Source organism: Pelodiscus sinensis, chromosome 7 (assembly GCF_052426305.1).
Source record: "Pelodiscus sinensis isolate ZL-2025 chromosome 7, ASM5242630v1, whole genome shotgun sequence".
NCBI classification, from domain to species: Eukaryota; Metazoa; Chordata; order Testudines; family Trionychidae; genus Pelodiscus; species Pelodiscus sinensis.
The window spans coordinates 40,494,869-40,522,823 of record NC_143058.1 but is presented as its reverse complement, the minus strand read 5'-3'; the positions used below and the strand labels follow the sequence as shown (position 1 = coordinate 40,522,823).

The 27,955-nt window shown below is 43.0% G+C and overlaps 1 protein-coding gene across 4 annotated transcripts in view; it reads left to right on the top strand.

Moving 5' to 3' along the window:
- STK39 (serine/threonine kinase 39) overlaps positions 1-27,955 on the top strand; it is a 298,192-nt gene that overhangs the window by 164,462 nt on the left and 105,775 nt on the right. For all 4 annotated transcript variants that reach the window (XM_075933552.2, XM_075933550.2, XM_075933551.2 and 1 more), the window contains 2 exons: positions 246-294; positions 401-466. In XM_075933552.2, coding sequence (XP_075789667.2) covers positions 246-294; positions 401-466 — 115 coding nt within the window. The remainder of the gene's footprint in view (positions 1-245; positions 295-400; positions 467-27,955) is intronic.

Sequence of the window (27,955 nt, the reverse complement as noted above, 5' to 3'; positions counted from 1 at the left end):
AATTACTAAATTTCTTTTAAACGAAAAGATGGACAAAGACAGGACATTGATTATATCTAGTGCTTTCACCATCTAGGAACGTCCTTACAACATGTATGGTGAATGAATATGTATACCATTATGGATCTTAAAAATTAATTTTATAGCTACCAACACTACAAAATACGTGTCACTTCACAAATGTCCTGTACAGTATTCACTAGGGGGATCTCTGTTTCTACTCTAATTTATTATTGATCTTTCAGGCCCACAGCAGCAGAACTTTTAAAATGCAAATTCTTCCAGAAAGCCAAGGTAAAATACTACTCCCTACACATAAATCTCCTTTGTCTTACGATCTATGTGAAACTTCTGTTTTCCTTGTATTGGGTTTAACTGTCCAAATGTTGGTTTTTTTCAGAATAGAGAATACCTTATAGAAAAGCTTCTTACTAGAACACCTGATATAGCACAAAGAGCAAAAAAGGTAAGATTTTTCACACCTTTTTTTTTTTTTTCTCTCTAGATAATAGAGTGTAATTATTGTCCAGGGACAAACATAAGCATGTGGGGAAACACTGTATTTATGTTGGGGTTTTTTTTTAAACACAGTCAGAGAACGTAGCAGTTCTCTTACTAATCCCTTCATAGATGGTGACTATTTTACATGAATGGCTTTTGGGGACTGAGATTTCTTAAAGTTTTAGGTAACTTTTACTTCTTTGCCTATTGTGACTTGAAAAGGGGACAGTCAAGTGTGTGTGTGTGTGTGTGTGTGTGTGTGTATGTGTTTCTTTACATTTATTATTAAAGCTATACGAGTAGGCTATTTCTTCATTATTAGGAGAGTTGAACACGGTGAGCATATCGATCCACAGACAGGGAAAATGAAGTTATGAATTCAGGAGATATAGTGTTGAGTACAACAAACAATATTTACAAAGGATTACCTGGTTATTGTGCATTTCTGTGTAATCATAAGTCTCACAGGCTCCAGTAGAAGTCATTCTGTTAGGAAGAAGCTGGCAGCAGGGCACTTCCAGAGAGAGACTCTTGCTGTCTTCCCTGGGCCAACAGACTGAGCCCTTGTTGAGCCACATGCTGCAAGGCTTTGCTCTTGTCTTGGGCTTAATGAGAAGCTGACTTGAATGAGGTTTCAAAGGGCAAAGGTGGGAACTTTCTTGAGGAGTTTTGTGGCTGTTGGCCTGATATAACTTGCAAGAACCAGGAGGTTTTCATACAGCTGTTAGAGGCCCCTGAGACTTTAGCACAGGCATTTTTCATTGCTTTAAAAAATATATACTTCAAGCCCGTGGTCCCCAACACGGTGCCCGCGGGCGCTATGGTGCCCGCGGGGGCATTTCCAGGTGCCCGCCAGGTGCTCGGGGCTGGCCTGGCACCGGGCGCATGGTGGGGGGAGCGCCGGCCCTGGGCGCGCGGCGCTGGGAGGGGGGAGCGCCGGCCCTGGGCATGCGGCTATGGGGGGGGGCCGCCCCCGGGGCGCAAGTGTCCCGCCCCCCTGGCGCCCGGCGGGCGAACGGCCCCGCCCCCCTGGCGCCCGGCGGGCGAACGGCCCCGCCCCCCTGGCGCCCGGCGGGCGAACGGCCACGGCCCCGCCCCCCTGGCGCCCGGCGGGCGAACGGCCCCGCCCCCCTGGCGCCCGGCAACCTCAAAAGGTTGGGGACCACTGCTTTAAGCTATTCATTCAGGAGGTTTGTTTTCTAACAAAGTGCAGTGCTGGAATCGAAAGGTCTGCTCAGACCTCGCCTTTAAAGTCAAACCCTAACCTGACTAGACTGCAATCGCTCCAGAGCCTCATAGAACTATTTCCATACCTGACCCAACTCTGGCAATTGTAATTGTGTTAATTGTGCTTATGGACCTATGGGTAGAGGCACTGGGGTTACTGTCTGCAGGCTCAAGTGTGGTGCTCCATGCCCAGAGGATCAGTGGGATTTTCATCCCTTTGGAAGTTCAGGACCTGCAGGAAGTGATGAGCTCAGCCCTGCTCCCTAGGAAAGCTGTCTTTTTTGAAGGGAACTGCAGTGGTTTGCTCAGACACTCCATCTCTGGGATAAAGCCAAGCAGTTGTAGGTATCGTCTAGCTAGCATTTCAGGGCTAGGACTCACTCAGACTGCTGTATGCTGGCTCAGGAGCTGTTCTTCCTTTGCTTCTTTCTATAAGCTGAGGGCACCTGCACCAGCCACCCCAGAGCACTCTCCACTTGCCAGCAGTATGGGGATGCTCCCATCCGCCTTGGCAACAGCAGGCCTCATTCTGCCTAGAATTAGTCTTTGTCCTGCTTCCAGGAGTTCGAATCCTGAGGCTCCACCAAAGTCATTCCTGTTCGGGGTACTGTGTTACCAGGGGTGGGGCAATGCATCCTGGCCAGACAGGGGCTGGGCAGCGAGGAGAGTATGTTGATGAGCAGAGGAGAACAGAGGATTGTGAGGCGGTGGGAACTGCAGAGGACGAGGGCTTGAGGGGGAGGGGAAGTGAAGGCAGGGTGAAGGGAGGAGCAGGGGAGCGAAGTTGGAACCATCTGTACCCAAAAAGGGAAAAAACATGACCCAACCAATGCCTGAGAGTGTCACGTGGTTTTTATACCTGTTCTAAAATGTATATAGTCTGCTCCTGTTGGGTTACAAGACTCTACTGGAAATTGGTGAAAGACAATCGGGATCTGTGGCAGGGTGGGTTTGTAGAGGTGATAATATTCTAGAGGAGAAAGAGAAGTGGTTGGGAAGAAGTAGGCAGAAGGAATGGAACACTTGGAGGGAACATAGTGAGCATGTGGTAACAGCAACACGTGTTGGAAGGAGTTGGTGTAATTTGACATTAAAAGGAAAAAAGAATTTTTCAGTTTATGCTGATTTCCACCTAGGTATCATCTTCTGTCTTTTCAGACCAGAACCTTTATAGCATGGACCATATCTTTCACTAGTTTGTCTCCTGACCATGCAGGCCAGCCTCCCATCTCAACCACAATCCCATAATATCTGAGTCAACTGCAAAATATTTTCCTTAGGAAAGTATTTAGTATAACTTTTATCTCATAAAGTAACCTTTCTTCTGGAAATGAGGAGTCAGCACAGTGCTCTCCAAGGAATGCCATCAAGTACTCCCAAGACCACAATTTGGGAATTTCTGCTCTCAGATTCAGGATAAAGCACTGCCCTGTACCTGGCTTCCTTAGGATTACCCAAAAAAACAAGTCCTGAGAGGGGCAGTAAATGCCATGATGCCAGTAGATTAAACATCTGCTAACAGCAGCATAACATGAAAAATCTTAAGCTTTTAGTTAGTTAAAATATTAAATTGTTTAAAAGTTTTGAAAGCCTCAATATTAATATTGTCAATTTAAGCTTTAATTCACTTGTGATTTTTAGTTGGCTGCTTAGATTTATATTTTATAGCATCTTATTTCAATATTGAAATGATTACTTATAAAATAATTTTAAACTGAATTTGAGCATCTAAGCTTATGTAACGTGTGAAATGGCAGTCAGAAATCACTTTTTGAAGAACCTGTGTGCTGGGAAGGCAATTGATGTCCTCAGTAATTTAAAATGCATTTTGGTGTGAAAAGCCTGTAATTGATTTGACATCCATGCCAATCCTGCTAGTACACGTATAGGAGTTGCCCTGAAGTAATTTAATTTCTGTTGCATCTAAAATATTTGTGATTAATTTGCTTCACTGCCCAGAACTCCAGCCTTATTCTACTTCAGTTTTTTCTCTTCACCTAATGTCCTCTCTTATTTTGTGGCTGCTGTGCTGTCATCTCTGTTTGTGCCTATTCCTTTATTTTAAATGTTTCATATCGGCTTGATATAATTCAAAAGATACCATATTTAAGCAGCAGTTTTAAATAAACAGGAAATTCATGAGGCTGCAACAGCTGTAACATTATAAAATTGGATTTACAGTAGGTATCCACTCCCTAGTCATGCCTCCCCATCTCTCTTTTTTGTTGATCTTCATTGCATATTTTTCCCTTAGTTAGCTTTACATTTTGAAATAATCTCCTCCCTTCTGGCATTTTTCAGCAGGTAGTAATGGTAGCCAGACATGTTCTGAATTTGATCATGTAAGAGGAGGATGACTTGTCTTCCATCTTGCCAACCCCACTCCTCCACCATAAATCTAGTTTATATATAAGTGCTGAATTTACTGGCATTAGCATAATACTAGTGGAAAACTTCTTATTGGCATTACAGCTCAATATAAATGAATTTATAACAATGCTGTGTATCCTGAAGTCCTGTTGCATTTTGTATTGTATTGTAGAACATGACTGTATTGTAAAAGATCACACTGGAAAATAAAGTGACATCATACAGGTATAATTGCGCTAAGAGCCATGGATTGGTGATCAGAAAGGAATCTTTAGTCATTAGCCCTCTTCTTGAAACGTTTTCAAATAGTAACTGGAGAAAGGGTGATCATTTGGATCAGAATTTGGTTGGTCATCTGTTTCCATCCCAGCCATCTCACTGGTGACACAGGTCCCAGGAGTTTCTTTTGAGATTTTTACAGCAGTGAAGAAATCCGTATGATAAGGAGTTAGTCAGCATTGTCCTGTTCAAAGCAGGCCTGCCAGGTGCTCTGAGGAACATGATGGAAAATGGAAGCATCCATACTGAAAGACATAAGAGCTGAGTAGGGAGTTGGATGAGGCGACAGCTACCAGGTAACTTTTCCAAAATAGGGATGGTTTTATTAGGAGATTGGAAGGCTCAGAAAGACTGTTTAAGTGGAGAAATAGGTACAATCAGGAAATTCCTCTTTTGAGAGAGAATGTGGTTTTCACAATGACTCAATTAAAGATGATTTCTTCTATTATTTTTGCCAGTTGTGTCCATGGGTGGTTATTTCAAGTTGAGCTACACTGTATTTTAATCAGGCTTTATTAGTATCCTATTTGTAAAATATTTTCCATGTACATAACTGTGTGACCAGTTTGAGCAGAAATACCCTTTAGAACTTGGGCTCATCCTGATCACACTGAAGTGAAGCTAATAGGCAATTCTTCAGTGGGAATAGGGTTTTACCCTCAATCTAGGCAATTATAAAAGGAGAGGTGTCTGTCTCAGAGAACACTGGTGAATACACTGGAAGACTTCTTCCTCTCCCTCCCCTCCACCAATGGGGCTTGTGGGAGAAAAATGCAAGTGTTTGCTAGTGAGTTAGTGGATGAGCCTTGTGGTGGCAAAACTGGGGAGGGAAGACTAGGATGAGAACTACAGGAAGAGGGAACGCTGAGTGGGTTGAAGACTGGGAGAAAGAGGGGAATATAAGAACTGCGTATAATTCAAGGCCAAAGAACCCAGTAAGAGGTTATATCCTGGGACAGGCAGGAACACAACTGGCCAACTTGAGTATATGTCTGCCGTCACAACATCAGTAATTTAAATGCTAGTTTAAATAAAATACAACTCCAAGAAAAGTGTATTGATTCCTTTGTGCTAGACTGTATTATGCTGAAAGGAAAAAAATACATTATAAGGTGCGATCAACTAGTACAGAAAACCAACATTATTACTAAAATTATTTTCAAAGGAAAAAATCCATACAACCAGAATATTAGCTATTGATCATGTCTGAATTATCAAGTGGGTGGTCATTGAATGAGATCACTGCAGCACAGGCTTGAAGCTGATAAACTTTGTCCTGACCCTGCAATTTCAGTAGGAGGATTGAAGTGAGCCCTGGGACGTGTGTGAGTTAAACTCCTGTTTTAGGATATGTGAAAACCAAAACAGGGAGTTTATAGTTTTCCCAATATGACATTTACATTGTCTGTGGAGCCTTGGAAAACTTGTGGGCATTGAATCTGAGTCTTCTCCAATCCTGACCTTAAAGAATCAAACCAAGCTCGTAGACAAACCCTAGAACCCGTGGCTTAATCACCATGTAAAAGAAGCAGTGAGGGACAAAAAGGTATCTTTTAAGAAGTGGAAGTCCAATCCTAGTGAGAGAAATAGAAAGGAACATAAACACTTTCAAATCAAGTGTAAAAATGTAATAAGAAAAGCAAAAAAAGATTTTGAGGAACAGCTAGCCAAAAACTCAAAAAGAAATAACAATGTTTTTTAAGTACATTAGGAAGCAGGAAGCCTGCTAAAAAACCTGTGGGTCCCCTAGATGATGGAGCTATAAAAGGAGCAATCAAGGACGATAAAGCCATTGCGGAGAAACTGAATTATTTCTTTGCTTCAGTCTTCCCGGCTGAGGATGTTGGGGAGATTCCCAAATCTGCACCGTCCTTTGTGGTGGTGAATCTGAGGAACTGTCCCGGATTGAAGTGTCATTAGAGGAGGTTTTGGAACAAATAGAAAAACTTAATGTTAACAAATCTCTGAGACTGGATGTCATTCATCCAAGGGTTCTAAAAGAACTCAAATGGGAAATGGCTCAACTATTCTCTATGGTTTGTAACCTATCCTTTAAATCGGCTTCCGTACCTAATGACTGGAAGGTAGCCAACATGACACCAATATTTAAAAAGGGCTCCAGAGGCGATCTGGGCAATTACAGACCGGTAAGTCTAACTTCAGTACTGGGCAAATTAGTTGAAACAATAATAAAGAATAAAATTGTGAGGCATGTAGAAGAACATAATTTGTTGAACAAAAGTCAACATGGTTTCTATAAAGGGAAATCCTGTCTTAGTAATCTATTAGAGTTCTTTGAAGGGGTTAACAAACATGCAGACCAGGGGGATCCAGTAGATATAGTATACTTAGATTTTCAGAAGGCCTTTGACAAGGTCCCTCACCAAAGGCTCTTGTGTAAATTACATGGCCATGGGATAAGAGGGAAGGTCCTTTAATGAATTGAGAACTGGTTAAAAGACAGGAAACAAAAGGTAGGAATAAATGGTAAATTTTCAGAATGGAGAGGGGTAACTAGTGGTGTCCCCAAGGGTCAGTCCTAAGACCAATCCTGTTCAACTTTTTCATAAATGATCTTGAGAAAGAGGTAAGCAGTGAGGTGGTTAAGTTTGCAGATGATACCAAACTGTTTAGGATAGTCAAGACAGAAGCAGACTGTGAGGGACTCCAAGAAGATCTCACCAAACTGAGTGATTGGGCAACAAAATGGCAAATGAAATTTAATGTGGATAAGTGTAAAGTAATGCACACCGGGAAAAATAACCCGAACTATACATACAGTATGATGGGGGGCTAATTTGGCTACGACAAATCAGGAAAGAGATCTTGGCGTTATTGTGGACAGTTCTCTGAAAACTTCCACACAGTGTGCAGCGGCGGTCAAAAAGGCAAATAGGATGCTAGGAATTATTAAGAAAGGGATAGAAAATAAGACCCAGAATATCTTACTGCCCCTGTATAAAACTATGGTACGCCCACATCTTGAATACTGTGTACAGATGTGGTCTCCTCACCTCAAAACAGATATTTTGGCCTTGGAAAGGGTTCAGAAAAGGGCAACTAAAATGATAAGGGGTTTGGAGCGGGTCCCATATGAGGAGAGGTTGCAGCGACTGGGACTTTTCAGTTTAGAAAAGAGGAGACTGAGGGGGTATATGATAGAGGTATATAAAATCATGAGTGGTGTGGAGAGGGCTGATAAAGAAAAGTTATTTATTAGTTCCCTAAATAGAAGAACTAGAGGACACCAAATGGAATTAATGGGTAGCAGGTTTAAAACTAATAAAAGTTAGTTCTTCTTCACACAGCGTGTAGTCAGCCTGTGGAACTCCTTGCCAGAGGAGGCTGGGACTATATTAGAGTTTAAAGAGAAGCTGGATAATTTCATGGAGGTTAGGTCCATAAAAGGCTATTAGCCGGGGGATAAAATGGTGTCCGTGGCCTTTTGTTTGTCAGAGGCAGGAGAGGGATGGCAGGAGACCAATCTCTTGATCATCGTCTTCGGTCCACCCTCTCTGGGGCACCTGGTGCTGGCCACTGTCGGCAGACAGGATACTGGGCTAGATGGACCTTTGGTCTGACCCAGTACGGCCGTTCTTATGTTCTAACTTGGAAGCTCTCCACCATCAGTGTTGGTGCCTGAGATAGTTCATGTTTCACTGAAACTTGAAGTTCAAGTGATTTTTATATCGTACCACAATTAAAATGGCAGCCATTGGATACTGTCTTATCAGGATTTAAAAGCACCTATGTGTTTATCTTCATCAAACTTTATAGGTGGTGGTTTTCATACTTAACATCAGTGAAACAGTGATTGTCTCTTGAGTGCCAGTGTTGGCCTGATAGTTTGTTTAGATGTTTCTAGCAGAGGCGCTCGTGATGGACTCCAGGGTTGTTTGTGTCTTTGTATGATTGAAACAAAGAACTGATTGACGTGGAAACTGGCATAAACCTACATTTAAATCCTTAGCTGTTGCTATTTTTTCCTAATTTTATCTTGAATCTCATGGCAATTGGAGACTTTTCTTTTAGAAGCCCAGTTCCTGAAATTTAAATAATTGGTTGAAAAATAAGTTGGTTTTTTTTTTGTTTTTTTTTAAACAAAGTTTCTAAAAGCCTAAAATCATCTGTTTGCACTCTGTTTGGATTTGAGCCAGAGAGTTAGAGGGTAGACTGCTCTGTAGCTCATTACTCCTCTTTTTGGAATCACACAAACCTCACTCCCTTCCATCTAGAAGAGGCCACACTGAACAGACATTGCCCAGCATGCAAGTACACTAGGAGTGCAGGGGAGGGGGAACCTTGCTGGCCTGGTACCTGAGAAACAAAACAAGACCCACAGACACATTCAGGGCACTGGATCTTACCCACGACAAGACTCTGGGCTTCCCTCTTCTTCCCTCTTCCCCTCCCCCTTCACAGAGGATGAGCTGTCACTAGCTCTCCAGCCCTGTGGCAGGGTTGGGGTGTGCGTGCGTACACTGAGGTAGGCAGACATGCAGTGGGGCTGGAGTGCTAGCACCAGCTTTCCCTGCTGTGGGAGGGAACAGAAGCCCTGAGCATCGCTGCAGTCTGGATGAAGGGAAGCCTGGAGCCAAGTCTGGCTAGTAAGCCATGGTTCTCCACCCCTGACCTACACAATTGGCATGGAGGGTAATCTCAAACTTTGTAGATTGTCAGCAACTGCTGTCTTCCTAATGTGCTGTGAAACATGGTGGAGGCCTAGGTCTCTGTTCCTGTCAGACTTGGTATGGGGACCACCAAAGAACCCTCTTTCATTCTGACAAATAATCTGGTGTTAGGACCACGTGACAAAGAAAAGTTTGGAAAGCATGGGAAGTGGTGTGTCTGCGGAGGGCTTGTACTGTTTTTGTTAAACTGGCAAGAGGCTCGGGCAGAGGAGATGAGCTTCAGAAGGGGTTGCAATTGCAGATGACTCAGAAGCAGTGTTAATTGCTCTCACTATGTTATTGAAAGTCTTATAGTATATGTATATAACAATTTAAGGCGCCAGCTTCTGGAATGAAGGAATAATGAAAGCAGAGATTTTTTACATAAAAACTAATGGAATGAGGTTCTAATGCTCGTGTTGTAGAGAGGCTTGGGAAGATAACCCAAGTATACCTTTAAGGCTCAGAAACCAAAAGAAGGCAAAATATTTCATTTTTATTTAAAAAAAAATCCAAAACTTGACTTCTTGAGACCTGAGTTATGTAGTTAGAGGTGCTGTAGAAGTACTGGGGGACTGCTGGGGAAGTAGAACTGGACATTATAGGAGTAAAATAGCCAGAGGCACAATTATTCATTTACATCCATGCTATCATAAATATGTCTGGCTCAAGAACTGAATAATGTAATATGGAGATGAACATTTAGGGGTTGATGGGAACAAACTCCTAAAACAGGGGTGACTAGAGGAGCAGAACTTGAATTGGGATGTGTTGGAATAGTAGGTATACAAATATTTGATGACAGCTCTGCTTACGGCTTTCCAAGAAAACACACCCAGCTTAGCAGGGCTATTCGAAGTGTTTGTGCACAGATACATACGGAATGTGTAGCTCAATCAAAAAAGCAAATAAACAGAAGAGGTTTGGATTTCTAGCCTTCTAGTTTAGTAATATGCCCAGTAGAGGGCAGCAGTGTATTTCAATTCTATTGAAACAAAATACAGGACTATGTAGCACTTTAAAGACTAACAAGATGGTTTATTAGATGATGAGCTTTCGTGGGCCAGACCCACTTCCTCAGATCAAAAAAAAAAATGATGGCCCACGAAAGCTCATCATCTAATAAACCATCTTGTTAGTCTTTAAAGTGCTACATAGTCCTGTATTTTGTTTCAGCTACACCAGACTAACACGGCTACATCTCTATCACTATTCTACATTCTATTGGTTTACCTACAAATTAAAAATGGAGTGGGTTCTGCCTTCTATATTGACGTGGAAATAATTAGCTACAGAAAGCATTGAAAACTTAAAAACAACAACAACAAAAATAGTCTTTAAAGTGCTATCAGACTGTTAGTCTGTAACAGGAAAACTTTAAACTCTGCTACCCCTCTGAAGCTCTAGAAAGCATTGTTATAAAAGGCTTTGGTTCTGGGGTGTTATATACTATAGCATTCATCAGAATACAGGCTTCTTTTTGATAGTTGATTCAGACACGCCGACTTTACAAACTATTTGGGTCCCCATGTTTGTTCTCAGGTACTATGAACATTTCAGATTTCAGCATCCAAAATTGTACTAGAGCTTTAATTTGAATTGGCTTATAAAATAAAGATGAATTAACTTGCTATTTCAGTAGCAAAGGAAAGAATTCAAGTGTGACACTTAGCACAGCATTCTCAAACCTTTGTGCTTTAATGTAATTCTTTTATGATAGTGATAGTTATAGTTAAGGTTGCATTCTGCTGTCAACCTCGTCTTTATTTTTAGGACCTGAGCCTTAAAAACACATGCTTGAGCATAGAGCTTGAAGTCAGTTGTTGCACTTACTGTACTAAGCATTATATCTTGTATGGGGGCCCTATTGGGGCAAACGGGTGTTCTATTATTTATCTTAAGTGGTGTCAAGATTATACTTGTATTGCTTCTAGGATCAGGCCCTTAAAAGCGATGGTGCAGTAGCGAAAGCTACAAGTAAGGCTACATTCAGCTTCCATCATTGTGTATTCTCTAAGAAAGGTAGGTTGGTTTGTGACTTCATCTGAAGGGTAAAACATGGGAAAGGGGATCAGAAAATTTTGAACATAAACTTCCAGTTACTTATCAAATACAAATATTTGTCTGTCCATCTTTTGACTGACTGAACTACCTGTTTGAGCAATTAGTTACTCCTTTAATTTGGCTTCTTTCCACTCATATCTTTAATTGCTGGGCTGCAGTACAGGTTGTACCTCCCTAAACTGGCAACATCAGATCATGGATGTTGCTGAACAAGAGAGCTCCGGGTCGACAGGTGGGGAAGTAGCTGAAAGCCCCAGGAAGGAGAGACTGGTGATAACAGGGTCAGACATCAGTGGCCTGGCTGTGGTAGTGGGGCAGAGGCAGCTCGGCAACCCAGGTGGGGTTGAGGCAGCCTGTGCATGCTGACCCAGCAGTGGGGTTGTGCTGCAGCAACCCGATGTGGAGCTGTGTGCCTGCTCACAGTGGGGACAGAGCCATGGCAGCCTGGCTGATAATAAGACCAGGCTGTGGCAGCCCTGCAGGGGAAGCCTGTCTTGGGTCATGGCTGCAGGTCAGCAGCCCAATCGGGGCCGTGTACTGGCCAGCAGCAGGGCCAGGGCTGCATACTGCCTTGTCAGCAGGAGCAGCAGTTATGGTAGCAGGGCTGGAGCAGCTGTGTCGCCCAGCGAGCTGCAGGGCCGAAGGAGCTGGAGGCAGGGAGACTGAGGGGGCTGGTAGCAAGGGACCTTCCCTGGTCCAGCAAATTCCTTCTAGGACCACTCAGGTCCTGAGAGTGCTAGACCAGGGAGGTCCAACTGTACTTTACTTGGACTTGGGGAAAAAACAAACGAATAGCTCTGTTCACATGTATGAATTAGTCACTAGGGGGTGCCATGAGAATAGTTAGCTTGGGATTCCTGTGCTCAGGGCTGCCACAGCCTGGTCTTACTGCCAGCCAAACTGCCATGGCTCTGTCCCCACTGATGGGCAGGCACATAGCCCCACGTCGGATTGCTGCAGCACAACCCCACTGCTGGGTCAGCATGCACGGGCTGCCCCGACCCCAGCTGGTTGTTTTTTGTGGGTTTTTTTTCACCCAGAAAAGTATTCAGTTTCCACTACACTAAGGACTTAAACTGCCAATTCTTCTGTAAAAGATGAACTATTTCAATGAAAGAATATGAATTGGAAACATGGAAGACCTTCTGGTTTTAAAAATGACAATAATGGAATTGTAGGTAGTGGAACTAACAAATGGAGAAACATTTCTTGACAAATCAGTACTACATTATTAGTGAACACTTGAGATAAAGTGACAGTAACAGAAACCTAAGTTCGAGTATAAACACACCTGGCTTAATTCTGCTTTTCCAACACAAAGCATGCATTCTAAAAACCATGAGAAACATTCGGCTCTCGTTACACACAAGCTATGTAATATGGAGCAACATGGAGCCTTGAGACTGAGCTTTGTGAGTTGGGGACAGAGTAAGCAGGTTGATTGGGCAAAGATCTAAAGGAAAGCTGGACAGCCATTTGTAGAGAAAACAAAGAGGACCAATGGCAATCTCTTGTTCAGAACCTTTGTATGTAGTATTAGTACTTAGCCTTACCATTAATATCACGAGTCAACACTTCCTTGTTTGCTAGAGGGAAACATGAACCTCTTCTGCAGTACTTCAATATTTGTAAAGCTATTGGCTGTGAAGTGGTTTGTTGTGGTGCAGATGAGCAGAAGGGCGCATGGTTGCAACAGGAAAATTCTTCATTAGTAGTCATCTGGCCATGGTAATCACTGCTTCTGTGAGCAGTGAAACCAGTGATAACTTTTTAAAAATGTTCTTGCAGCACAGTGAATACTTTATTTAAGGATGCAATAGTGTAGTGGATCAACTGATAAGTGAATAGTTATTGGTTAATGCTATCGGCTACACGCATCTCCCCTGCTGCTAGTAATCTTTTTAGCGGGCTGGCCAGCAGTCTGGTGCAGTCCCGGCTCACGCTGGGTCTGGGAGCTAACCGTGCTGCAGCTCTGCAGGAGAAAGTATTTTAGGAGCCAGGCCTGCCTGCCAGCCCGTCCAATGCCTAAAATACTTTTCCTGCAGAGCCCTGCAGCGGGAGTAGCTCCCAGGACCCAGCACAAGCCAGGTCTGAGTCAAGCTGCCTGCCCACTGGCTCCTAAAATACTTAGTTTAGAACAAAGTTGCCATTTTGGGAGGGTAGGAGGGGCAGCAGCGCTCCAAGATGCAGCTTGCTTTTCATTCCGTTCCCTGGACTATCAGGGAGTGGGGCAAGTCTTTGCATTCCATGCATGCCTCTTGCACCTAGCTAATGAAGGGAGTTTACCAGCCAGGTGTGAGACTTGCATTCCATGCATGCACTGTCCCCGGGCTCCCTGATTAGTCCAGGAAATGGGATGAAAAACTAGCCGCATCTCAGAGCACATGGCTGCTGCCTGCTACCCCCCAAAATGGTGCCCTTGGTGCAGAGCCACAGTGGGGGGTAGTTGCTGGACCACAAGCCAGGACTGTGGTGCAGTGCTAACCAGTATTGATCCATCATGTAGTCAACAACATTTTTGTTGACTATACAATTAATGAATTACATGCTTCTTAACATCCCTAACTTTATTACTAATAACCCCAAAGTGACACACACTGCAATGTCTGCCTGTGGATAATGGCTGTCAGCAGAAAGCACCACTGACTATGACTTAGTCTTTGTTTCCTCTTGCACCTAACTCTGCTCGATGCCATTTCAGAATTCTCAGGATTTCCATATTTAGTGAAGTTTCAGTATTGACGCTAAGTGTCCTGTAGCACATCACACCAAATAATTACAATTTTTAAATTTGAAGATAGGGCTTAGGACAGTAAACACTGGGCCACTTCAGTTTCGTGAGAACTGCAGTCTCCATGATCCCTTGTTTGGAAGGTCTCATCTACTGCAAAAGGAGACATAAGGATGTATGAATGTCTTGGAAACGTAAGTCTTGCAAATCATTTATGGAGACTGACAAAAGTAGTTCATGAAGTTATGAAACAGTTACAGATGGAGGGTTTTTTTTTTAACCTAGGGCTAGGTGAACAGTGATTAATTTTCTGAAAGTGGCATAGATGAACATATTGTGGGAGGAAGAGAGGATATTATATGTCTTCAGAGTAAAAACCTAGGTCCCCCCCCCCCCCCAATATGTCTTATTCTTAAGACAGGTCTATGCTACAAAATGATTTTGGTATATCTGTCAGTCGTGTGTGGGAAAAATACACACCAGTAACACAGTTATACCCACATAAGTGTTGGTTTTTTTTTGAAGTGCAAACTTGCGTTTATTCTCTTTTGACTAGTTGTAGTTTTCCTGAGTGTTTTAATCCCCTCACAGGCCATGCCTTCTCTCTTGCTACACTTCTTCACAGTGTCTCCATGTGGAGTATGAAAATGATAATGTCAGTATTTGAGTGGCTGCTAAAGCTCTTCCACCTTCAATCATATTAATTAAATAAATTAATTAATTAATTACAGCAGCCAGGGCCGGGTTCAATATCTGGGGGACCCTTTTCATTCATCTCACACAGAACCATCTCACACTTCCCTACCCAGTAGCCTGGGAAATTCACGCACCCCTGGGCACCTCTGAGAGGCAATGCTTCCCCACTCACAAGTACAGAGTCTGAGTGTAGAAAAGAAACTTTTAATGAAAGCGGGAGAGAGGTCACATGGCATTAGCTTGGGAAAATATCACGAACAGTTCATAACCCCCCATGAGTAACCATCCCAGCTCAAATGGCTTGTGCAATGTCCTTTGCTGCTCAGGCTCACTAGTCCAACCATGTAAGGGTTCCATTCATTTACCCAAACTTTCTCCATACCCCACTTCAAAAGCCCCACTTACAGCTCTGTCCAGTCAGTGCAGACCCTGACACATCATCCTGATGACTCTACTCATTGAGCCTGAGGCCATGCTACCTTTGTGCTGCTCCTGTGGTCTGTTTGCTCTGCCAGCCACTTTTGCTGCTGCCTGCCTGCCGCTCGCAATGGGTCTGGCTCCAGGCCAAACCAGTGACTTCAGCTCTTAGTGGTTTCAACTCTAACTACCACCTAGGCTGGCCAAAAGATTCCATCTTCCAGTGGAATAACAAAAAGACTCCTGATGGAGTCTGCTTTAGGCCTATCCTTGGAACGGGGGGGAAGGGAAGGGAGGGGGAAGAAACAGGTTGAACCATTCTTACAGCTCATACCTGGCATGTATGAAGCAGGCTGGCTCAAGCCCTTTCCCCTCAACTCAGTTCACTCAACTCTGGAAGGGGGAGGTTTGTTTATCTGAGACCCCTTACAATGATGGTATCTCTCCTGCAAGCATCGGTGTTGTATTCTACGGTTCCCACATATGCAGTCAGTCTGGTTTGTGACCCCCTCAACAGCCCAAATAAGTTACAATACACCACTTCCATTCTAACAACCGATCCTCCATCAGCCCCAGCTTCCTTTCCCATCCCAGCATGAGCTGTATTTGCATATCAACACTTAATTATCTTGCAGGGCTAAACAACTTTAGCTGGCTGCATTGCAAGCAATCCTTTAGTCTCCTGGCTTACATAAATGTTGTCTTGTCTCACTCTTGCAAATAGTCGTGATCCCTGCATCTCTGTTGTTCTCATAGGGCATGTCTACACTACCACCCTAGTTCGAACTAGGGTGGTTAATGTAGGCAACCGAAGTTGCAAATGAAGCCCGGGATTTAAATATCCCGGGCTTCATTTTCATCTTACCGGGCGCCACCATTTTTAAAGCCCCGGTAGTTCGGACTCCGTGCTCGCGGCTACACGCGGCACGGAGTTGGTAGTTCGGATTAGGCTCTCTAATCCGAACTACCGTTACTCCTTGTTCCACGAGAGAGTCTAATCCGAACTACCTACTCCGTGCCGCGTGTAGCCGCGGGCACGGAGTCTGAACTACCGGGGCTTTAAAAATGGCGGCACCCGGTAAGATGCAAATGAAGTCCAGGATATTTAAATCCTGGGCTTCATTTGCAACTTCGGTTGCCTACATTAACCACCCTAGTTCGAACTAGGGTGGTAGTGTAGACATACCCATACATTCACATAGATGTAGCCCTTCACTGTGGTGCTAGTGTTCCATGTTTCCTGGAGAACTCGTGAAATATTTTGCTTATCAGTGCAGTCTATTGTCATGTTAAACAAGTGCTGTGAAAACTAATCTGGGAGCAGGGTGAAAAGGTGCTGGTGAGTGTAAAATACATTGTCCATTAAGGAAAAAAGGAACTGAGAAGGCTGGAGAAGTGAGCACTCTGGACAATCAGAAAGAGGAGCAAGTAGATTGTTATAATGGTGACTCAGTCAGTAGGGACAATTAGAGTTTACCTCTTTACTCCCTCTTTCTATTTATTTTTGGTCCCTTTCTCTCCTGGTTCTGTCAGCTGACGGTCAGGGCAGTGTGTGTGTGTTACACCCAAGTCTTCAACTGCTGAGACACAGTCTCGTTGCAGTGGGCAGCCTAGGAGGCTGGAGGGCGCCCCGAAAAATAGTTTAACATCTGTGACTTTACTGCTAGGACCGGGGTCCCGTCGCAGAGGGCAGCCAACAGGCTCTCAGACGCCCCGAGTTTATAGGAAGAGCTTATTACACCTTAGATTTCAGCTGCTAGAATTCGTAATTCCTTCGCAGCGGGCAGCCTTGGGGAAAGACTGAAAGGTGCCCCAGTGGATTCTGCCACCTGGGTGTGACACAAATCCAAATGCCCAAGCTCTCCCTATATCTGTCCCTAATGACCAGCTGAAGTTCTTCTAAATTGTGCTTGGTTCTGTTACAGCAACTGAAGGAGTCAGGTTAAAACTTAAACAGTTACAGGTTTATTGAGGAAGCTTATAAATCATATGGTTGCAATGGCTATTGTTCTATTAACTGCTAGCAAAATATAGATCTTAAAAATGGTTACAAAGAAGATAAAGATAGAAAAATAGAAATAATGGTACCAACTAACAGCTTACTCTTTCTATGTGTACACTTAAGACATAGGACCACATCCAGGTACAATTTTTACCCCCTTCTGTGCCTCTCGACTCCAGCATGTCAGGCCAGGGCCGGTCCCTCAATTCCTAGGAAAGACGAAAATACGAGGTGGGCGTCCCCATAAAACCTCGGGAGGTCAAACACCTAACCCGACCAGCAGGTAGAGGGTAGAATGACACTCAAAGTGAGTGTGTGCTGGACCCATCTTTTATACCCATTTTGGGTCACGTATTTCTCTTTCTTATCTGTCATGCCAAATGGGGCTGGTCTGTCTTTTGTGAGACCAGTTCTTACAAGGGAGTTGTGAACTTAATTTATACTTGTAAGAGAGATAACTAAATTGGAATTACTGGGGATTCTTTTCTCAGTGGGAAATTCCTCTCCCAGGGACTGTGTGTGTGTTCGAATCAACATGGGGGCCAGCCGGAGCAGTTCTCGCAGCCTCGAGGCCAGCTTATTGACTTAATCGCTCTCTCTCAACATATCTGTTTTTTCAGCTTCTCAGGATCAGATGAACCAGCATAGACTATGCTGATTTTACTGCTCCTTCTCTGCCCTGTATGCTTCAGAGAGGCAAATAAGATGGATGATATGGGGGGTTGGTCTGTCTGGCTACAGGTTCTAGCCTGCCTTTGTTTTCCTTTGTTCCAGACAATCCATTTGCTCTACATCTTACGTTGCATGAACTCAAGTACAGCTTTTCATGCCCGTATACTTCCTTACTAGCCTTTTAAATTCTAGACTTTCCCCAATGGCCTTAATTAAATCCAGAATTTTATATAAACATTTTTATAAATTAAAACTGAACAATGAATAATTGATTTGAGAGGTTGTATAATCAGGAACATACATTGATTCCCAACACGTGTTCCTTACCCTACATTACTGATTGCATGGGACCAGAAACAGAGTTGAAAGATGAATAAGTTTAACTCACATAAACTCACCCACATTTCTTAGTGTTGAGGACAGAATGCCGCTTGTGTGGCCAGCCTAGTTCAGCACAGGATTCCCCCACAGAAAGGCAGAGAAAGGAGAGTGATGCAGTGGAGGCTGCTCTCCATTGAATAACATATGCCATGCTCACAGAAGAGATGTGATGTGGCCCTGGGTTATGCTGGTGTATGCCATGATCCTCCATTCTCAAAATAAAAATCATACTAAGTGCTATGGGCAGTGAGGTTCTTGGTTCTAATGCAGTATATTTAATTTAAGTCCACAGGTACTGTTTGCTTTCAATCTCTGCTCCACTTTATTTATAAAGTATGTGGACCTCTATGCTCCCTGCCCCCGCTTCTCTAGAAATGTGGACGTATTCGCTGGATCTCTGCTTTTTTAAAAAAAAAAAAAAAAAAAAAAAAGGGAGGGGAGGAAGATGAACTATGAGGCATTAAAAGGGAAAGAAAGAGAGAGGGGGAGAGAGAGGGGTTTTTCCATATGGCCATGTTTGTGATTTGCAGCTAATTGTCCTGAGCTATGCCATTATGGCTGAGGGGACTAATTTAGTACTCCAAGGGAGGAGAAAATACCAAATAATGTAAATATGCTAGCATAATTCCTGGAAGATGAAACCTATGATTATCTTTCTTTTTCTTTTTTTTCCCCTCTTTGTTAATCTAGCACTAGACTTCAGTCAGGTATGCATGTTTCTCCAAAAGGAAAAATGTGTCCCAGCTGATTAGAGTCCATGTATTCATACCTTGTATGTGGTGTTTGCAATAGATCATTAACAATGGACTAATTTAAAAGACAAAACTTTGCCCTCAGAGTATGTCTCCCAGTAACATTGAAGAATGCTTTGTGGGGGCAAGTCTTGGCCTGGAAATTATTTCTGAGCAGTGGGTGACTTACAGTGGAATTGGACAACAGTGTTTTGATTCCAGTGAGAAGACCATAAACTTGTATTGGCAGATATTAAATACTTGCATGTCTTTATCCTCCCTGAACATCTTATTAACATGCTCACATTTGTATAACCTTTACATTAATGGCAAGGATCAAGTCACTGAACAACCTGGCATATGTATATCTGAAGAAGTTGCTCTTCTATACTATCTGCCATCTCTGAGAAGCAATGTCCTATACAAATGGTAAGAACCCAAGTCAGAAATGCTTTTTATGATGTCCTAATTCTTGCATAAATCTTTCTGTAAAATAGTTAACCTAACACATACTGGGTATATTATCACATCAGATTCCAAAGCTGAGCTCACTCAACTTTTTGGACAAAGATAAATATACTAATTTGGACAATTTGAGACAGGGATACTATGAGAACTTATATCCCTAGAATTGATAATTTCCAAACTACTAAGACTGCAATTCTTTGGCCAGATTTATCCCATATTCAAGCTGTCCTGAATATAACTAGCTATGTAAATTCCCACCTAAAATATGTAGAGAACAGCTATTCCCTTTCATAATTAACAAACAAAGGAGAGCCTTATTGCAGGAATGACCTTGACAGAGTAGTCTCTTGGTAGACATTCTGTGAAGTTCAAAAGTCATAAATACTTCAAATATTCAAATTCCTTTTGGTATCCCAACTAATTTCAGAAAATCACCTCACATAAGGTTTGGCCTATTTGCTATCAATTATCAGAGCATGCATTTTAAATCTAATTAAATTTGCATAGTTGTATAATCTGAGAGTAGCTAGGATGTTTGCCACTTCCTGACTAAACTAGTGCATCAAAGAGCTGGTGTCTGGTTTGTTTGGAATTCCCATTTTTTTTAATCAAACAAGGATTTATGTACGTACCTTTCTGAGCCTGACTTATCTTTGAAATTTGGCATACATTCACAAACACTCTGGCAAGGCTCTTCACTGTTATGCCAATTACATGCTGCTGCATCATGGGATCTGTTGGAACATACAAAAATGGAGACTGTGAATGTGCCATATATGTCAAGTGTCATTCACCTCTTTCTGAATTGCAAATTACTTTCAGTAAGCTACCAACATTAATAGATCACATATAAGGCAGGGTGTTTGTAGCATCTGTCAATGAACTGTACACCAAATGGTCTATTAAAAGATTAAGATTCTATTCTCAGTTACATTAAGGCATTAGCTACATTGCTGAAGTTGTGTAAAGGGGCCTTCTAGACTGAGAATTATGCGCACAATAGTTCAGATAAAACTACTTCCATAATAAAGTGAATACCCCCCCCCAGAGGAAGAGGAAACCTTATTTGGAATGATAATGTTATGACAACACCCTGATGCAAAAGCCATGAATGGAAGAATTGAGTTGTGAAATTCTCCAATGATTGTTGCACAAAAGGCTTCTCAGAGATTAATCCCAGACACAAACTGCAGGCACTTAATCATCAGTAGTTTTTTTTAAAAAAATATTAATTTTTTTGTCTGTCTTGAGCAGCAACACTTTCTTTTCAGTACTGTTTATTGATGCATAAGGTCTTTCCTATTGAGAATATTAACACCCTTTCTATACATACAACATCAAGAGGTTAAAGACATGTTTATAGAAAGTCTTCTCTTTATAAAATGAATTTAGTAATGGTGAAAAGTGCTTCACTGGAAAGCCTGGAAAGTGAAATTTACCACAACTGAAGAAGTGTGACAGGAATTGTGATGTTCAGCAAAAGCTTTCTTTTGTATTAATCTGTCCATGAGCCATGATGTTTGGGAGTGTGTTCAAGATGTAGGCTAGACAAGATACAGTTATAGACCAAGGGTGTGTTTTGAATTGACTTTTGAACAATAAGGGATGAAATAGGAGCATTTTATTGCTCAGAGGAAACTGTGAGGTAATTTCCTTCCACACTCTGCTTTCCAGTGAGTGATCACTGCTCTCTGGATATTTTGAGTAATCTAGTAATGGGTGAAGTGCAGAAGGGTATCAATAGGAATTTGACTGAAAGGCATTTTCTGTCTCCTGTTGTGCAAGAACAACACAGCTAGTTGATTAATAGCATGTAGTGCATCCATAATGTAAGACCAGAGAGCCCTTCTATAGATTGATGCAGGTCACAGAATAATATTGGTTGTCTTCCAGTTAAAAGGGAGGAGGGAACAATGCTAGATACTCCAGGCAGATCTGGCAGGAGTTTAGTTGAGTCTTCCTCCATACCTGCCCCTTCCCATGAATTCAAGGGCATTCGCTGTAGCTGAAATATAAATTTCCTATATATCAAGAGAAGACAAGACTACTTGGTGTCTCTAAAATGTTTAATGAACATCACCATCTGTTTCTCATGAAAAATAAATGGTGTCTCCTTTCTAATTCTGTCCTCATAATATGAGAACATATGGGCATGTGAAGAAATTCTCAACAAACAAAGGCTTATATCTCAGAAGTCCTGATGCAGCAGGACTTGACTCTTATTTGTAATCTTGATTCTCTTACTTCCCTTGAAGTAAGAGACCTTTGGCATCCAGGGACTGTGACAATAAGAGTTGTACAAATACCTGGGATACATGGCTAACCTAGAAGCACTCAGAGTTTGTGGTTGGAGGTCAAGGTTAAATAATATACCTGCATATTAGCAAGGGTTGAGTAACTCTGATTAATGGTATTTATCCGTTCACTTCACATCAACAATTCTTTTTCGCTTTCACACACAAGCATACTGCTGTAGAGACCAGGAAGGTGTTCCCCATTCCTTGTAAGAGGCTACACAATTGTTTGTCTACTGCAGTGAACTTCCACTGTCCCTGAAACTATAGGTATGAATCTCAGCCACTGATGGGCTATCAGGACCTATTGAACCACAGTGACTCATTTGGGTTCATCCCTGACTTATAATAGCTTGTCACCATCTGCCCTGCAACTCTAGGTGCTTTAAATGGTATGCTGCTGTGGTTCCCAGCCTAGACCCGAGCAGCCCCCACTCCAGCAGAAACAGTGTAGTGCTGGAGCTAGAAATGTGGCGTGTGCTGCAGCACATCCTGGTTTGAAGTGGTTTCAACCACTTTACAATTTGGTTAAACAACTCTCAACACCTGCACTATACACATTGTTTTAGCACCCCTGAAAAGGGGATCTGGAGTTGCTGGGCACGTGGTGCCACAACCCCTTATTGGTCTGGGTAGAAGCCCAAAGTGTCACACTGGCAGAGTCAAACAAGGTTTACATGCAGGTTGCCCTTTAACCGAGGTATACACATAAGCACTGATAAAATAACTTGTGATTTCTCAAGTGAGATGTCTGGGAACAGTTATAGGTTATCATTTTATTTTCCATTTATTTTGATGAGGAAATAGAGCAAAGGAAAGTACAAAAATGAGGAGCAACAAAGGCAAGAAGAGCAAAGAAACCTATGCTGAGCTCACCAAGAAGCAATTAGAAGAGCTATTTGTGTAGGAGGGGAAAATCTGTCAGCAGCCCCTCAGAAGAAATCTGAGCCTAATGGTCGTATGGCAATTGTCTGACATAGGACACTTGCTCCAAATAGGGGCCCAGAAGGAGTCCCTCTTTCTCCTGCATTCCCTGCAAGGGGACCAAGCAGATTGCTTCTCTAGATGCCTCAGCAATGGGGAAACATCCAGAGTTGTGCAGGTGGTAGTGGAAAAGGCTGCAAGGGGAGGCCAGATGGATAGAGCTGGAGGTCAGGTATCTGAGAGGTTATAGTCCTGGAGCAAGTTGACCAGGGCGCATACAACCAGCTCAAACAGAAGAGGGTTAAGTCGAACTTGAAGGGCCAGAAGGAAAGACATAATGGTGCGCCTGATCACAGTGTGAGTGAGAGAGACCCTATTGCTCTGCTTGTCACATGAGTCCTAGACACTAAAGGTTATCTTGGGATTCTGACAGCAGAAATGTGGGAAACTGTATTTTCTTGATGTGTTTTCTGTGATAATGTAACAAGGTTGAGCCCAGGAGCTCAAGTATGCACTTGCAATAACCAGATTCAATGAAGATACATCCTCAGCCACTGGGAAACTGACTGTGCCGAGTGGGGTTTTAGCCAGGGATCGCTAAAGGCAGTCAGAGCTAGGAAATTTCTGTAGGTTAGTACCCTGCTGAGAACAGGGAAGACTGGGCAGCCTCTGGAACAGCTAGACAAGCAGACTTCCCTGTTCTCAGCAGAGGGAGGAAAAAAGTAGGAAAACACAGGGACAGCTAGAAGGTGCTGTGGTCCAAAAACTGTGGAGAGGAGCTAGCATAGCTATGGGTCAGAACTATACTGGGACTAGGGCAGATGCAAGGTGGTTAGAGATGTAAAAATTAGTTTAATCAACTAGTTGGTGGACTTTCATCAACTAGTTAATTAGTCAATACGCGGGAGAGCCACAGCAGAGTTAGCTCTAGGCCCCAGGAGCTAACCCCACTGTGGCTCTGCCTTTTAAATGTATGAAGAGCCATCATGCTCTTAATACATTTAAAAGGCTGAAGTGCAGCAGTGAGAACCTGGCATGAGCCAGGCCAGCTGATTCCCAGCTTGTGCCAGGTCCCCACCGGTGTGCACTAGCCTTAAAAAGCAGAGGGGCAGCATCTGGGATTGGGCGCAAGCTGGGAATCAGCTGATTCCCGGCTCATGCCCAGTCCCTGCTACCCCCCTGCCTCCTTTGCCCCCCACTGAGACAGTGCTGGGGTGAACTGGCTTTTAAGTTGGCTCCCCCCAGCATCTGCTCTTGCTCTTCCCCTCCCTTCCTTGGCTGGCTGAAACAGATGGGTACAGGGTGTTGGCGTTTCTAGCCTCCAGGGAGGAGGTGCAGGGTTATTGTTGGAAATGCTTTGTGTTCATGCTCCTCAGTGTGAAAGAAGATATTTGCATTATATGCAACCATACTTAAGTTGCCGCCCTTGGTATGTGTTGTATCATTGTGGCCCCCAGAGCTTCCAAAGTTGAGTAGCCCTGTAGTACAGTATTACTGGACACAATCAATTGGTTCAACTTCTCATCATTTGATGTTCAGATCATATGCCTTTACAGTTTCCCACATTTGCTAGTTGGATGGTTTTATTTACCTCGCATGTGAATGTTCTCTCATTATGTCTGCTTGTCTGACCTGCATGGTTGTCAGGCAAATACATGTTCCATTCTCTTGTCTAAAGCAGAGTGCTTATGCATTCCTTGCCAAAAACATTTTAAGAATATAATTCTAGCACATCCATTACTCTATGTATACTCTCCATGTATCTATCACACAAGAATTTTGGGGTGTTAGCTGTTAGTATACGATACAGATTAAACAGTGTGTTAGGTGTAGTGTGCGCTAGGCCTGGTGAGTTAGACACAGAGTAGTGAACTGCTAATATGACACAGAGGTCCAACCACAGACTAGCTTGTATGACAAATCTTACATACTCTATATATAGGCGTTTTTTAAACTGTGTTCTGTTTGGGTTTTTTTGCTCCGCTTTTCCTTGGGGCAGAATTTCCCAAACAGTGCTCTGCAGAAACCTGGGGTTCCGTGAAGTGGAACTCAGGGTTCCCCGAAAAATTCTGCCTCCCCTGTCTCCTGCAGAGCCCTTATAGCGCCTGCTGCATCTGCCTCCTCCCCAGCCCGCAGGATGGCCCCTGTCCCACTGGGCCTCCGGTGCTATGCAGCCGCCTCCTCCTCCACGTGTGCAGGTGGCAGCTTTTACAGCGGCTGCTGCTGCTTGGAGGGGGAGGGGTGACCAGAGCTGAGGAGCTGTTCCTGGACCTCGGCGTTGTAAAACTGCCGCCTGCAGGGAACCTGGCTCAGGCTCTGCTGCCCTCCTCCCCTTGGGGTGTGCTCGGGCTCTGCTGCCCCTCTCCCCTCAGCTCAGACTCTGCTGCCCCCCATGTGCTGCTGCGCGCGCTCTCTCTCTCTCTCTCTCTCTCGCCCTCTCGCCCTTGCGCCCCTCCCCAGCCTGCTGGCGAAGTGGCAGAGTTTAATCTGGCGGGGATGGTTGGGGTTTCTACTCCCCGCCCCCTCGCCCTGCCAGTGGGGTGCCAAGCCAGATACGTGGCCCCCCTCTCCGCTTCCCTCCCCCTGCCAGCTTGCTCTGAAAACCTGCCCCAAATCCCCTCCTGCACCCTCCCTCCTGGCTGGACACCCTGCCCAATACCCACCCGCTCCTGGCCAGACATTCAGCGCCAAGACCACCCCTCTACCCTCCCTCTTGGCCAGACACATGACCTTATTTAGCATTTGTTTATTATTATCCTTACTTTTTTTTGTGGTCTGCGTTTCTAGCCCCATGTACCATACTGTTGTTAGGGTAGTCTTCCTTGGTGGGGGGGGGGGGGGAAGTTGTGGCTCATTTCAGTTCCCAGGACTGGTGGTTGGGTTTGGGTTTTTTTTTGTTGTTTTTTGCTGCTTGTTCCCCATTAAAAAATATTGTATGGTGTTCCTCAGTTTTAAAAAGTTTACATTGTTCTATATATCCTGAGGAAGCAAAAACAAGCATGTGATGTGGTAGCATGTGGTGATCCTACCGAGTGTCAGCTCTTCATTTAACTTGCTCACTGGGCACCTAAAACCCTCTTTAAAAGAAAACAGAGATATGCCAAACCCAAGCTTCTGTAATAGGCAGACAGCATAAGGTGCATGGTGTGTGTAGATAGAGAGAGAGAGTTTTTTTTTTCCAGTATCACTTTTTTTCAGAATGACTTCTGCCCATACTGTTATCTTGATCCTGTCTCATCACATTTGAAGTACACAAAATGAAAGGCAATGCATTTTTACTTAATACAGATGTACTCTAGTTTTCTATATTTTCATATATATCTTATAAACAGAAATTTAAATGAAAGAAATTTAATTTTTGGAGGGTAGGAGGAGGGTTGGTTTGAATCCCCATTTGTACTAAGTGTGCAAAAACTTACTGAGGAAATGCTATCTGCTCTACTCCTCAATTTCTTTTAGAAAGTTTTCAGTAATCAGACTCCCTGTCAATAGAGATCTACATAATGAATTCCTAGTTAGTAATCGAAAACTGTTTAGTGAAAATTAAATATTGCAAATATCTCTTGTGCTAATATTCACCAAGTCTCCATAGTTTGTGTTCAGCTTTCACTTTGACACTGGGATTCTTGCTGCATTATTTAGGTGAGTTTTGGGTTACAGCTTCGTTTGGTAGGGTTAGCTTCTAACAAGTTCCAGAAATAGTAGAGTTGCTCTTTGCATGCAATCCTTGTTTATCTTTGTGCAGTCTTATTTGCTTGAATGCTTTCTGTGGATCTCTGAATATTGGGCTTACTAATCCTCTATAAATTCATTGAATTGTTTTGTAAGCACTATTTGCTATTACTGTTTGAATTTTTAAATTTTCTATTCCTGGTGTATATTGTTAGAATAAGTACTTTACTGTTGGCTAGGAAAAGCATGACCAGGAGGGCCAATTCCTGCAATTACTTTTTGTAATTGTTCCTTTGGTTAATTTGACTTTTTAAATATTTTTTGTCATAGTCATGGGTTCTTTTTATTCATTAATTTTACAAGCATTTTCAGTACCAGCTGACATTCATATTGTCTTCCTTCTTTCCACAGCTGTGGTGATGTTAGCAGCAGCTTGTTAGTCCTTTTTTTTTTTTCTTTTTTTTTTTTTTTTCCCCCTTTCCTACAAACTGCTTTTGGTTGCAGATTACAATGTGCTGAGCTGCTTTTGTGCTGGGTACAGTTTAAATGCCAGCCATTGAAATTCATTTTTTTTTATTCCCTGCACACTCTTCTGATTAATGTGAAACATGTTTCCTAATACATGTTAATTTGCCTTTGTAAGACTGAAGGGTCTCATTGTTTTCTTTATTAGCTGAAGTTACAAATCAGTTTGCCTCCTGTACAGCAAATGGCTTTTATTCTTTGAAGACAATGGAAATCACATTGGAATCTCGGGGTTTTTTTCTATATTTCCTTCCTCTTTCCCCCTCAGTCTGAGTAATGTTACTCTGAAATATACCATTCTTGTATAAGGGCACACTGTTAATACTGCATGTTATAATTAAACCCAATACAGAAATATAAATTAAGTTGATTATACATATTTAAAGAATTTTCCATGGTGTGTGGGGTGGTTTTTTTTTTTTTTTTTGAGGACTTGAGACGTAGGTTCAGTTTTCTGCTCCACCATAGATTTCATATCTGATTTTAAGAAAGTCACTTATTCTGTCTGTGCCTCCATTCCCTACCTGTAAAATGAAGAGAAGAGAATAATACTTACTTTCGTACTTAAGAACTTGAGCAGCTGAGATGCTACAATGGGTGCCCAATAGAAGATTGTAACAAAATGTGTTATAAAAAGAGAATGTTAGTAGACTTCTAAGTTAACAATTCTGTAGTGTGATCTGAACCATGTGCTTCTCTGCCCTATTAGTAAGCCCAATATGTGTTTTTTGCATCTGCAAACTGTTCCCAAAGTCATGCTTGAGCAACCACGTTGAATTGGAAACCCAAGCCTCACAATTATGCTGACATGTCCAGGCTGCTCTATATAGACCTCAGTCAAAATAGCTTCTGTGGGCATATACGATTGTATTTTAGAGTTCCTTCTACCTTTACCAACAGCAGCTGCTTTAGGGTGTGTTGCATGGTGGGTTGTGGGCGAACTCATCTGTCCATCCATTTGACATTGAACAGAAGCATTTGAATGGTTTTAACGTGACTGCACATCTATCCAGTGCTTTTTGTGTCCACGTGCTCCAAGTAAGTAGACCCATCAACACGTTTTCCAACCCAAAGGATGAACTTCTACGCCTTCCTTCGGTTCTGTTTTGAGAAATCTGTGAGACATTGGGGGTTGTGGCAGTTTTTGAGCTCCCAAAGACCCTTCTTGGAAGGGATTGCTGAGATGCCAGCTGTGACCTTGCTGATGCTGCTCATGCCTATTGCCTTTGCTGCATGTTCTCCCTGTGTCTACCATCATTCTTGAAGTGGAGGTGCGAGTACAGACTGGTGGGGTTGCATCGTTATGTCGACCTGGCATGACCAACTGTAGG